Source organism: Spea bombifrons, chromosome 2 (assembly GCF_027358695.1).
Source record: "Spea bombifrons isolate aSpeBom1 chromosome 2, aSpeBom1.2.pri, whole genome shotgun sequence".
Lineage (NCBI taxonomy): Eukaryota > Metazoa > Chordata > Amphibia > Anura > Pelobatidae > Spea > Spea bombifrons.
This window is the reverse complement of record NC_071088.1, coordinates 59,294,029-59,307,282: the sequence shown is the minus strand read 5'-3', so window position 1 is coordinate 59,307,282 and position 13,254 is coordinate 59,294,029. Positions and strand designations below refer to the sequence as shown.

At 39.5% G+C, this 13,254-nt stretch overlaps 2 protein-coding genes across 2 annotated transcripts in view; both read left to right on the top strand.

The window, feature by feature from the left end:
- Nucleotides 1-13,254, top strand: part of LOC128472511 (complement receptor type 1-like) — a 198,225-nt gene that overhangs the window by 116,917 nt on the left and 68,054 nt on the right. The window lies entirely within an intron of this gene.
- TMCC2 (transmembrane and coiled-coil domain family 2) overlaps nt 1-13,254 on the top strand; it is a 31,214-nt gene that overhangs the window by 4,105 nt on the left and 13,855 nt on the right. Inside the window, exon 2 of the mRNA XM_053454382.1 lies at nt 3,478-4,062. Within this exon, the coding sequence (XP_053310357.1) occupies nt 3,478-4,062 (585 nt within the window). The remainder of the gene's footprint in view (nt 1-3,477; nt 4,063-13,254) is intronic.

The following is a 13,254-nucleotide window of genomic DNA, read 5'->3' as shown; positions in this document are numbered from 1 at the left end:
ATAAAGTGGTACCGGAACTAGAGGGCATGATTTAATTTTAAAGACTGGTAGACAGACGATTAACGTAAGAAAATTGTACCAGGGCCCTGCGAATCTCACATTTTTGGTTGAATCCAATCTGTATCGAAAATATGAATTCAAATTGAATCTCAAATCGAATCAAAAAGGTTCCCTTAAAATATTAGAAAATGAAAACAATAATATAATATTTAAGATGTTCACATGGTTATAGGCCATATAAAAGCCATTTATGTAAATAGGTCCATTAGGTTTGTGAACAGTATATTAAGTGTACATTTAAAAGTATACGTGAAGTCTTGCAGCACTTGTAAAATATGTTTTGAGGGTCCCAGGGTGCTCCCATAACAAACAATGCATATGAAAGTATTTTGTAAGTACTTACATATGCATTAAGCTAAAAATAATAAAATATACTTACTGCAGAAAGAAACCACTTCCGCAGAGCTGCCTGGTGATTCAGATGGCTTAAAAAATAATAAAATATAGTTATTGTAGAGAGTAGCTGCAGACCTGCCTGGTAATTCAGATGGCCAGTCAGGGTTTGGAGAGCACTCTTAATGTTTGGTCTAAGTGTATAGCTGTATAATGAACATGCCGACTTCTCTATATTAAATTGTGGTTACCACTTTCAGAATCTCCTTCAATCAGAATCAGTTCAGAGTCATCAGGGTAAGCAAAGCATATCTATTTTAGTTTTATTTAACTCAGCTATTACCCCTGACTAAGGACTACTTCTGTCATCATATGAGTGGTCCCTTTAAATGTTCACGGTGTTCCCTTTGCAAATGCATGGAAGATGTCTGCAGAAATTCCCCCATATGCTGTGCCTTCTTTCACCATCCCCTAGCTGTTTGCCACACAGGCGATCCTGTCATGTAATATATTAGTCGACAGTCAGCTCCAGTGGTGGCACGGCGAGTGTTCTGGGACAAGCATAAGGAAGGAGACCTCATATGCACAGAAAGCACCCCCATTGATTTTCATCTATGGTGTCAAACATCAGCCTTTGGGGGAGGCTCCCCACTGCAGCTCTGAAGCTGCACAATCTCCTAAAAGTAGGTATAATGAATACATATTAAAGCACTTAAAAAGTACTTCCATATGCGTTTCTTGTTTAGGAGGATGTCTGGCGCACTAGAGTGTAAATGAAGAGTTTTGTCGCTGAGATCCTTTCATGGCGGGTACCTTAGTACAAAAACTACTCGTCATGAATGCAGACCCAGGCTGATCAAATCCTGTAACTTACACCTAGCTAGGATATGGGCTTGTTATTAGAATGGCGTGCCAAAATCAGCTTTCTTTTCTCCCCTCCCCCTCCTTTTCTTACTTTCTTTCTCCATTCTCCTCCCTTCACCTTCCCCTTTGCTTTCCCTTCCTCTATTCTCCCCTCTCCTCCTTGTTCTGTCCTCTCCTCATCCCCTCACCCTTCTCCAGTATCACATTGCAGCAAATACACTATGCTTGCACCATGACTTTAAGCCCCACTCATCATTACCAGAATAGATGGCTAAAGGGGCTAGATGACCCTTTACATCTTACATCAAATTCTGTGTTTCTACGGTCGACATTTCCCATGTTCACAAGCCTTTCATATGTGTGATCAGACATGTTCTGCCAATGAGAGAGTTACACTGAATTAGTCACCATTAGATATAATAATCTAAAAAAACACAAAGTAATATTCTGGTCATACTTGGTTTCTTAAGTGATTGTTCAATGTTTAGTGTCTGTCAACCCCATTCACTACCAAGGGTATTTCATACCATAAGACTGATGCTTTTTTACATTTTAGCACATCCACACAAATAATATGTCATACGTTTATATATATATATATATCATATATCTGTAGGATACACTTTTGAAACTTTATTCATAACACTTGATTGGTATGGTGTTGGTGTAGTATATTGCCAAGTATATTTTTTCAGTGCATGCAGAGTTCAGGAATTGTTATAACTTTTGTTTGCCATAAAAATGAAAAGTATTGTTATCTAAAATATAAATACATACACGTATATGTAAAGCTGTGGGGATTCTGACAGCAGTATTCTTTCCTGGGGTGCCAATTGGTCTGGGACTGGCCCAGCATGCACACCCTTCCTGTATTTGTTTTGGACATAACATTTCCTTTCCTCTCTTGTCATATCATACAGACAGAATTATTTAGTTTTACTCTTTAGCTTCCCTGCTTCTCCTCTGTATCTTTTTCTATTAACGGGATACTACTGTCAAACACGTTCTCTCATAATCTGTTCCTCACAAACATACACACGTCATCCCCCCTCCGCTTTCCGGTATTCCATCACCTCCTTCTTCCTGAACCATTGCGGTCCACTTTCACTCTCAAGTGAGACAATTGCTGTGTACTGAGTTCATGTAGCCATAATGGGAATAGGGAGATTAAGCAAATGCAATTTAACTTTGTAATAATAATAATAATTTCACCCCCACAATGTGACAAGCCAGGTCTTTCCAAGACTCATTTGCCAAACAACATCTGAGGGCTTCAGATACTTTACCCGGGTTCATTAGTAATATGACCCTTTATACAGTTCAGTTAGATCTGAGCAGCCAACCATACTCAGGCATGTATATACAACAGATTTCAGATACTCAGTTTCACTCTGGGATGAGTCTAGCTTGTTTTTAACTGTGTGATATTCACGGCAAAACCCATGACTTTTAATTAAATCCCAAAATGCTGGGGAATAGTAGCACTGGGGAAGTACCAGTAGTACCTTTAATTGACTTCATTCTCCTCTTAATATGGAGATATTGACATGTTGGTGGTCCATTTCTGTGGAGCCTTCTTTTAATATGTGATCCATTTTCATTACATCTCTCTACCGCTATGCGTATCACAGAAACAGCTTAGAAACTAGTTAGGGAACCTGATAGCTGACTTGGAAGGCTGTGAATTTTTCATGGAAGTGATGTGTCTTCTGCAGTTGCCTTCTGCAGTTGTGAACACTAAGGGCTAAGGATTTCAGAGCGGACAGGCTGCAAGTATTATGGAGATTAAGGGGTTAAAACGCAGGTGGGGTATTGTTGCAGGGCTATACCTGCAATTAAACTTGTAGCAATGTTCAACCTTGTGAGAAAACGTTACCCTTATAAAAGCTTTCTGTTGGTTTTTATACCGCTAAAGCATTGCATTTGCTACTTGGCTTCGGTTCTGTCTGTCTGTCTGTCTTATTCCTTTGTGGGTTAACATGCCTCCTGTCACAAATGGTGAGCAGCCCACTATTTGCTAGCATTTTGTTTGCGTGTCTTAGGAAAAGGCTTGCACTGCTGCTGTACTAGTAGAATGTATTTATGCCATGATACTCTGAATTGTCTACATAAGCAATTTGCTTAAATTGTTATTGTGAACTTACGTTTTACATTGTTGTATAGATAAGTAGAGAGACAGATATTAAGTGCATCTCACATTGTCTTGTCCTTCATATTCAGAAGATACAGCAGCTTTCGGAAGGTTCTATGTTTGGACATGGACTGAAGCATCTCTTCCACAGTCGCAGGCGATCCAGAGAACGAGATCACCAGACATCATCAGAGCCTGTGGCCCTCTGTTCTACCCCTGGCCCTTCAACCCCTCAAGCACCCACTGCCCCCCTTTCTTCCTCTGACCACGACTCTGCAGATGAAAAGGAGCGCTCCCCAGAAATGCACAGGGTATCATATGCTGTCTCCTTGCATGACTTACCTGCTCGTCCCACTGCCTTCAACCGTGTACTGCAGCAAATACGATCCCGACCCTCTGTCAAGAGAGGATCAGGTCAACATGGTAGTGGCCGTCGGAGCAAAAGTGGCCCAGGGGATACTGCGCACCACCAACATCATACACAGATTAGAGGAGGAAGCCCCCACCTTCCACGCCGTCCTTCTCCATTAGATGGTGGACTGGCTGCAGTGCTGCACCATCATCAGGGCCGACCTCGTTCCTCTTCCACTACTGATGCTGCTTTACTTTCAGCAGGAGAAGCAAGTGGAACCATAGGATTTGTATATGAGGACCAGGAAAGGACGACAGAAAAGGTAAGATTACATGTATGGATATGTGGAAAGCAAGTTAAAAAAGTTGTGGGGTCTCCTATACATTATTAAGGGTTGAGTCCAGTAATGTATTTTGGTTAGCCCCTGCCCTAAGCCTAGTCCAGAAAAGCTACACTCCATTTCAGAATGATGCATGGTGTGGAGTATAGTTGGGCTAGCTAGGCACAGAATTCATCAGTGTAACTGGGCAAGTTACAAGGGAAATCAGAGAGATCTCTTCAAGCGGACTGTCATATAAAGCAATCTGCTTCCGTACCTGCCTCCCTAAGCCTGGTTGGTCTAGGTCAGAGTATGCCTCGGATTGGATTGGATTTGTGGCACATCAGAAATATTTGTATTTCATACACAGCTGATGTATAAAGATTAATAATTATTATGGTGTTGTTTGTCTACCTATCCTATGCATGTGTGACCTCAGTATGCCAGGACAGTATGTGTAATTTAAAACAAAATATAAAATGAAAGGATATTAACCCCTTAATGACAAAGCCCTTACATGTACGGGCTCAAAATGCATTGTTTTCAATGGGTTTAGGGACTGCCCATTGTCCTTAAGGGGTTAAAGTGAGTAATATAGAAATGTGAAATCATGAGGTGTTGGGGAAGGGTGAATGAAGCGATGCTGAAGATAGAGTGAGATGGAGGTGGTATTACTAGCAGGCTAATTAATAATTAATAATTCAGTTGTGTTTGTCCATTTAGCTGTGCCTTCAATTGTTTGAGTTCACATTCACACTGGAAAGTCTATCCCTTAGTGAATTACATGCCAAACCTTTGCCACAAAACCCTTTGTTGCAACCAAGGGTTAATGCCTTTTATACAGTTCCAGCACTAAAATAATGATTTATGTGATTAAATAAGCACATGAAACATGAGAGTTTACCGGGAAGGCCACATATACCTGGCGGTCAGGATTGTTGCGGTGTAGCCTAGCTTTGTTAATATATCTGCAGGAATATTCGGCTAGGTTTATTAGGTCAGACATCTCACTACTAAAATGTTGTGCTTGTATAGGGTTATAGTGTATGTGTGATCCAATCATAGGTTAACAAAAGTTTTGGCAAATTAAAAAAAAAAAATACACACAATACGGGCATCATGTTTAAAGTTGTACTGTGCATTTCCTGAAGAATAAATAAATGATGTGCTTTATTCCAGTGCTCCTCAACCCTCTCCTCAAGGCATACCTAACAGCCCATGATTTAGGTATTACTCAGGTGTGTCTAAGGTGTTTTTGTGTTTTAATTGTGCAACTCCTTAGACACGCCTGAGTAATACCTAAATCATGTACTGTTGGGTGTGCTTTGAGGAGAGGGTTGAGGAGCACTGCTTTATTCAGTTAATGACCAACAGAAAAAAATAATATATAAAAAAAATAATAATAATAATAATAATAAATATATATATATATATATAGTACCGTTGCTGTATGACATGCTTATTGTAAGCATACTTTACTGGAATTTTTTTTTATGTATTTTATTTAATTGGATTTCCAATTGCATCAATAAGAACAGTAAAAGAATCTGACAGAGAATCCACGTTCTTGGAATTTTGGTCCAAACTACAAATACATGTCAGTATGTGGATACATAAACCCTCCTATTGTGCAATATCCAAATACAACTAAGGTTATAATAAACTTCTATCCACTGGCACCTGACCTGGCAAATCTGATAAGCAAACACAATGCTTGAAAAAAAAAATTCTAGACCGAAGATATAAAATGTATACCATACACATAAAAATCAATAATTCTGGTAAAAGTGATAGAAATACTAATACTCCCATCACTGCTTTCTTGAGTGGTACAGACATGAAATGGTTCACGTGCCAGTAAATATATGTTTATTAGCCGCATATCATCAGGTTTCCCCAACTTGCATTACCTCCATGTAGCCCAAGTTGACTCGTATACATGGGACATGCATGTGAGATTTGTTCCATAGTCCAGGTGAATTCTATAATGTTTATACACTCCTTGAACTCCGATGGAGTTGTTCATTTCTACAGGAGTATGGACGGAAACAACCCGTCCCATCATCCTGAAGTATCTGTAGCAACAATTTGTATAGCTTAAGGCAGTGCCATCACACGTGTAAAAGTGAACCCTCTTCACCACAGTCCCTCCAACATTCAGCTGACACATTTGAGTATGTTTGTGCTAGATGAGTAGGGACCCAATCTGTGAAATAATTTAGTCATCTGTTCTAGAGGATTTGTGAGTGGTGACAAATGTATGTTCCCAATCTTTCCCATTTGTACATAAGCTTGAATTTGTTGGTGACACAGTGTAATTGTCTGTTTCACGTATGAAACCTCTATAACTATAGAATCTGTGCAGATGCTCCCTTAGATAACCAATGAGATTCTGTTAAAATATAGTGCTTCACTTGTGAGTATTTTATATAACGTTTTTTTTGGAAGTTATCTTGTAGTTGATTGGGGTATTATTTTATTTTACCATAGGATTGATGGAAATGGCAGGTTTGACATCTGCACTGATGATGCACTGGGCAGCTGCACTTGTCATAATGGACGAAGGATATGAGCGTTTTTCATTTCTTTATGGTGAAAGTGCTCCCTCAGGTGGCTGCAAGAAATATTGCAGCAAAGATGCATGTATGTTCACAGAGTGAAGATGCTGCATCTTCTCTAATCCTGCTTTGGTGACCTGCCAGCCTTTTCCCATAATTCCTCAGGGGGGGATTAAAGGTTCCCAAGCCGGGTGACTGTCCATCAGTGGGGGTGGGTACAGGACGGCACTGTGGTGTGACACTTATGTGGGGGAGTTGAGAGGGTCCAGACACTTTACTCTGTGCAGCAGTGAGAGAAGGCACATGAAGCTGTGCCCTACAGTCATTAAGTTTGGCTCAGAATTAGCCCTGGAGAAACCGGGACATGGTGCACCTACTGGTGAGTGATCTGTGACTATAAGAGGCATTTCAGAAGTAAATAGGTAATGTTTTATCATAGGTTCCAGAATGTAACCTTGAAGGGCCCACTTTACACTAAGCCTGTCAATTGTCGTTTTGTCATGCATAAGTGCTGCATAAATTGTTGGGACTGTATAAATAAAAGAGAATTATAATAATTATAGTACACATCTGTACTTTTTATATGTGTGTGTGTGTGTTTGTAGATCAAAAACCAACAGTATTTGTTTACTATGTCAACAGCTATCATCCACCCATTAAGTTATTGCTCTCCTGTAGATGAAGTTCCTATCCTCGATGGGTTCGGCCATTGTAAAGGTGGGATCAGGAGAAAGGGTATAGCATGAGGGCATGAAACTGATTATATATGCTAGTTCTGTCACCACTGTACCACAGATCTCACTTTCCACGAGATAAAATAGTGCTTTACATTGAAATAAACAAAATTGAATTTAACTAAGGCTCAGATATGAACAAGATGACCAATTCAACCCAATGTGAATATAATTTTGCTGAAGACACTTGCCATTACGTTTCACTGAATTTTACCAGACATCACCTTTAAGAACCAGATACCTTTTGAATAGTGATATCTGCCACATCAATTATCTAAGATCTACTTTCACTATGGTCTGTAATATATATATATATATATATATATATATATATAATATAATATAGTTTTTATACTTATGTCTTACATTTCAGTAAAGTCTTGTTTGAACAAATGTTTGATAACTATATTGCTGATGTATAAACAGGGCAGTAGAATGCACAGCAATGTGCTTCAGCCATTTTATTTCGGATTATTATTATTTATTTTATATAGCGCCATCAAATTCCATAGCGCTGTACAATGGGTAGACAGGACATAACAAGTAGTATGTAACATAACAATTTGACTTACAGAGACAACAGGTGATGAGGTTACACTCTATCTTGATACCATCTGTATCATTTCTGAGATACCAGCTACAGTATATCATTTCCCTGTTTTGGGACTTAGATACTCTACTGTGCACAAGGATGGTGCTGTGGCTTTCACCTCTCGTGCCCCCTATTTGGCAGTGAACTCTCTCCATCTGTTTCTGCTATGTTGATGTTTATAAAGGTAATGGGAAGCCATATTGTGTCACTGAGTCAGCTATGCCATGCCATACCAATGAATACTCCATGTGCCAGGCACAGAGTCAGCAGGATATATGAAGAGCGGTTTACTTTACGCTGGATGTGTGATGATCAGCAAATATGGTTACCCAAAGAGTTATTATACACTATAAAATGGGTTCATTTTGTATATTATTGTGACTACTGATGCAATCCCCATATTTGATTTTTACTGAAACTACCCCTAACTTATGACTTTCAGTTGTTCTCTTTATTGATTTTTTTTCCCCCCAAAGTTTATTGAGGATACAAAAGATGAGAATGTCTATGGCATAAATTGTTTTAAGTTTTGCATGTACAGCAGGCATATGATACATTTTGTAAAGAAAAAACTATAAAGGCCAGCGTTATTGTGTGGTTGCGGATAACCTATTCTATAGAATGCAATAAAAGAACTAGAACTGCGGTTGGCGGGCAAGCAACCTTAACATCATAAATCAGCATAAAGGAATTAACAGATACTGTTCGATGTGGTACAGCTTAAATATGTTGAATATGTGTGTAATGTTAGTCATTTAGAACCATGTAGGGTGAGTTGGAGGTCAGGCTCTGTTACTGAGTGTCTGAGAGAGGATGGGCATCTTACTCTATACCAGATGAGAAAACTGAAGGCATCCATCTGAGATCGTGTCCAGGCCCATTTCCTGCAAATGAGTTAGGTCTTCTATAGAACTTTATGAAACCAAGTCATGAAGGATCAGAGTGGTCAGGCCTTCTAAGTCTTTCCCCGTGTTCAGAAAATGTATAGTGAGTGATTTTTCCATAGAAGGTGAGTGAACAGGACATATAATGTAGGAGAGCTGCCTCAGATTTATTTGGGAAGTCTGGGTCATCTCGCCCTAATGATGGCTACAATGCAGGACCGGAATGGTGCGGGTAGACAGCATTGGCACAGACGTGTGAGTAGTCTCCTCTTTCGACTCTTCACCTCCAGCACTGCTCCGAGAGGTGGGGGTAAAAATCACTATCAATGTGGGAACTCTATACCATCTCATAAGCACCTTAAAGGATTCTTGAATACTAATACTTATAGAGCTTTTTTGTGTTAGCAATAATATTTTCTACCATTAAATCAAGAGTCGGATCTCACTTCCACATTTTAAGATAATACGGAATCGTAGGTGCTTGATCCATGGCCAATGATTGGTAGATGAGGGATATTAAGAGTGTCCGGGGTGGGTTTTGAGAGCCAACTTCTTCAAATGGTAGATGGCATGGGATTGTTGTAAAGTGCTAATGTAGTGTTTTTAGTTCATGGTAAATAAAATGTTGTCTAAAGGGCTGTAAGGTCGTTTGTGAAAGTTCACGTAGAGGTTTACGTTTACCCTCTGAGAAGACATCTTTAAACGAAGGTAAGTTACAGTATCGTTGAAGTTATGGTGGTAGTCATCCTGTGTACCCGGATTTCATCCAAATCTTTAGGGTCAGGTCTACAATTGGACGAAACCCAATCTAAAATTGGTATGGTGATTATAATGGACACCTCACCCGGTGTAACCTGTCAGTTATCCAGTTTGTAATCTGTATTGATTAACAAATGTTCAGTAGTAGCATTTATCCACTGCAATGTGGTCCAACAGGTCTGTTCCTGTAAGACAGAAAAACACTAGCAGGTCTGTCACAATATTCCTTAATCATGTAAAAACACAGAATCTTTAAAAAGCTACAAATGTGTAAAAGATGCATTATTGTCTGTACTTGTACGCATGAGAAGTAAACTTGTTCATAGTAAATTTCTAGGAGCTCTCCATGGTTCACTGTGGTGATAGTAATAAGATTAACATTTTACACCTAAAATTTTCAGTAATAATTACTCGGTATTAATTGGAAAAATGACCCAGTCCTGCATAAGTTAAGTAAACATTTTGGTTTCAGGTATGTGTGCTCTGTCTTGCATGACAAAAAATAAGGTGAAAGGTGGCAATGTTTGATTTACTGCTATATTTCCCCATAGCCCTCTAGTTCCTCTCTATAACATAACGAGACCAGAGGGAATGTTTTAGGGGAGGCAGTAACATCTTGGCATGTCGATAATGTGATCAAGTTACTAGTGCTTGTCACCAGTACACCATCTGCTGCCTACCACTCTTCTCCAATGTGAGCTTCCCAGTCAACTGATAATATACCATGTTGGAGAGACCCTCCCCGATTCTCGTTCCTCTGTGCATGGTGTAAATCCTCAGTGGAACGCAAGCCGTATCCTCTATAGGTAAGTTTTAAGGGAACAGAAGTAGAGTAATGAAGGAACACCTTAATGGAGACGTGATTCTTTAAAACTAGAGCCTTTTATCACCTCTGTATATTCCTGTGCTGCAGGCAGTAGATGGTAAGCACCTTGTACGGTTGTATCAGGCTCACTAATAAATGATGTCCACTTGTGAAACAACATACCGGTAATACACCTGCACCGAGGGCAATAGAATTAAATTGTCAGCCTAGCAAGGCCTATAGACACCATAAAATTATTGTTGTTATTGGGGAGATCAGGTACGGTTCTGGATTATGAATACTGCAGCAAAATGTTTGTGTGCATAGGTTTTGGAGGTTCATGGTCTTTGTGCTCCTTTTTCAGCCGATTAAAGCCATTTAGGTCTGCATGCTATTTTACAGAGCTCGTGTCTGTTCTCAGGAGGGTGCAGTGTCCTCTTGTCTGGTTTTTATTGATCTGGGTCCGTTTCCTGACCCCTGCTGTGTGTTGATTCCATTCTGCTGGATGCAATCTGCAATTTCTTTTAGCATGTTTTATAACAACATCACTGATGAGGGACACAAAGTAACACGGTCATGGTCTGAACTACATTTAGATTACACAAGGTCTGATGATGATGATGATGATATGATCATACTTGGGAACGCTCAGTGTTTAACCCCGAGTCTAAAGCTGAATGGGCAAAATCTCAGGGTCACACAGTCGGGAGGTAATCCATTGATACCTCTTGTTTCTGTAAGTCAAATTGTTATGTTATGCACTCATTGTTATGTCCTGTTTACCCATTGTTCAGCACTGCAGAATATGATGGCAATAAGTAATGGAAAATCTCATCCTGTTTATTATTTTTATCAACAGGGGAGAGAGCCCTGGTCTTAATTCATTTTAGAGGTACCATTTGTATGAACTTTACAAACTGGTGGGCCATGCCGACCAAATGACTTGTACTCTGTATGTGGAAAATAAATAATTTAATGATCGGCGGGTTAAAAGAGCCGTGTGGTCACTGGTTAGTCTGGCCTCTCTAGAGGTGTATAAAATGTGTATAACAAACAGAAGCTCCTTATCTAGGGTAGCACCGTGTAAGCAGATCCCTGGAGTTGCTTGGGAATTGTGTGTGGATCACAATGGACAGGTTCCAGCTTATGAAGCCTGGGAGCTTAGGTTATCTTTGACAGCTGTAATTATTTGGGTAAATTAAAATATAATAGTGAAATTGGGAATTTCATTTATTATTAATACCATATGTAATATTCCTTTGAGGCCAGTTAAGGCAGCCAGTAACATACTTATTGTAGAACAATATTTTTTTTTCTAGCTGTCCTTTTATTTTAGGCTAGTGTGTGATGCACAATATATATACTCGTCATTTAGCCTGGATACACAGTGTCCTATACACTGACACCTTTAAAGGTTATATTCCATACAGACCCTTCAGATCTAGATTTCCTGCATCAGTTGCCAACAAATGTCCCAGAATTGGGTCAATGTGCTGGCACCATTGAGTCCCAGTGTCTGCTGATGTGCAGGTCATTGATTAGCATTGCATGCTGGGAGAGAGAGCCGTTTCCTGCCTTTAGGGTACTCCTCACGGGGCTGTTCTCAGACAGCTGGGGTGTGTTTTTATTTCTGTAGCCTTCATATCTGGCCAGACTTTTTAGAGATTGTACTGGAAGACCCATTCTCTGTTTCTCTTCTGCAAAACTCCTTGTTCTTCTATTTCTATGTCCTCCACCTTATTCTCTCTTCTTTCCATGTGTGAATGCTTCACATTTGTTTGTCTCATGTTCTTCTTAGATTTCTATTTTCCCACCTGTCTCTGCTTTTCTCACCTTATTCTGTTTTTCTTTCTTCAACCATATCCAATCACCCGCGGTGTGCTCACCTTCTCCTTTTATCCCTCTCTGGCTGTTCTTTAACTTGGAAGTCAGCATGAGGGAGGGAGAGGAAGAGCTGCCTTTTGTGGGGGTACTTGGACAGGCTCTGTGCACCAGCCCCCTAGGTCTCTTGTTGCCTGAATTATTTCCAGCTGAACCTGTGCCTGGGGTGATACAGCTTGGAAGCCCTCTCCTAGGATCCAAGGTAAGTATCAGATGCAAATAGGTGTGCACTTGCATTAGGGATTATACTACAAAAAGTATCATAGAGACTATCAGAAATTATTAAATAATTATTTAGCTTTCTTGTTTGATAACAATTTCTGGTTATTAGGGTGTCCTGGGGACCCTTCATTTTATATTATTGCTTATTGATTCATTGATTGAAAGTTTTATATGGGAGTGGACCTCAATTCACATGGATTTTATGAGTTGGAACTAAGTTCCAGCTCGCATTTGCAACTTGCAGGTTAATGAATCTGCGAGTTGTGTGCTTTTTCTCAAGTCTCATACATTTGACTTTTCTGCAGGCGTGTGTATGCAAATTGTGTTAAATGATTTTTTAGAAGTGCTTGGGAGTTGGCTTTATTGAATTTTTAAGTTGGACTGTCAACTCACAAGCACATAAAGCTTACTGAATAGACCCAATTGTATTAGTTTGACTTCTGGGGAGCTCAGCAGCACACCAAAACCTAAATATGGCAGAAAGCTCAATGGCTTTCTTGACAGTTGGCTTTCATTTGGGTGGTATGGACACAGCTGGCCTCTTTCCTTTCAGACACAGATAAAGATCCACTTAGTGATTAACTAAAATAAAAGTAAACAAAACAAAGTTGAATAAAATAAAACAAAAGAATATCAAATAAATAAAATCCGCTAACATCTGAAAAGGGGGAGTCATCACAAAATCAGTTAAGAATAAATAACTTCCTGGCAAAGTAGAAGAATTCCAGGGGGAAATATACGGTAATAATAATAAATAACA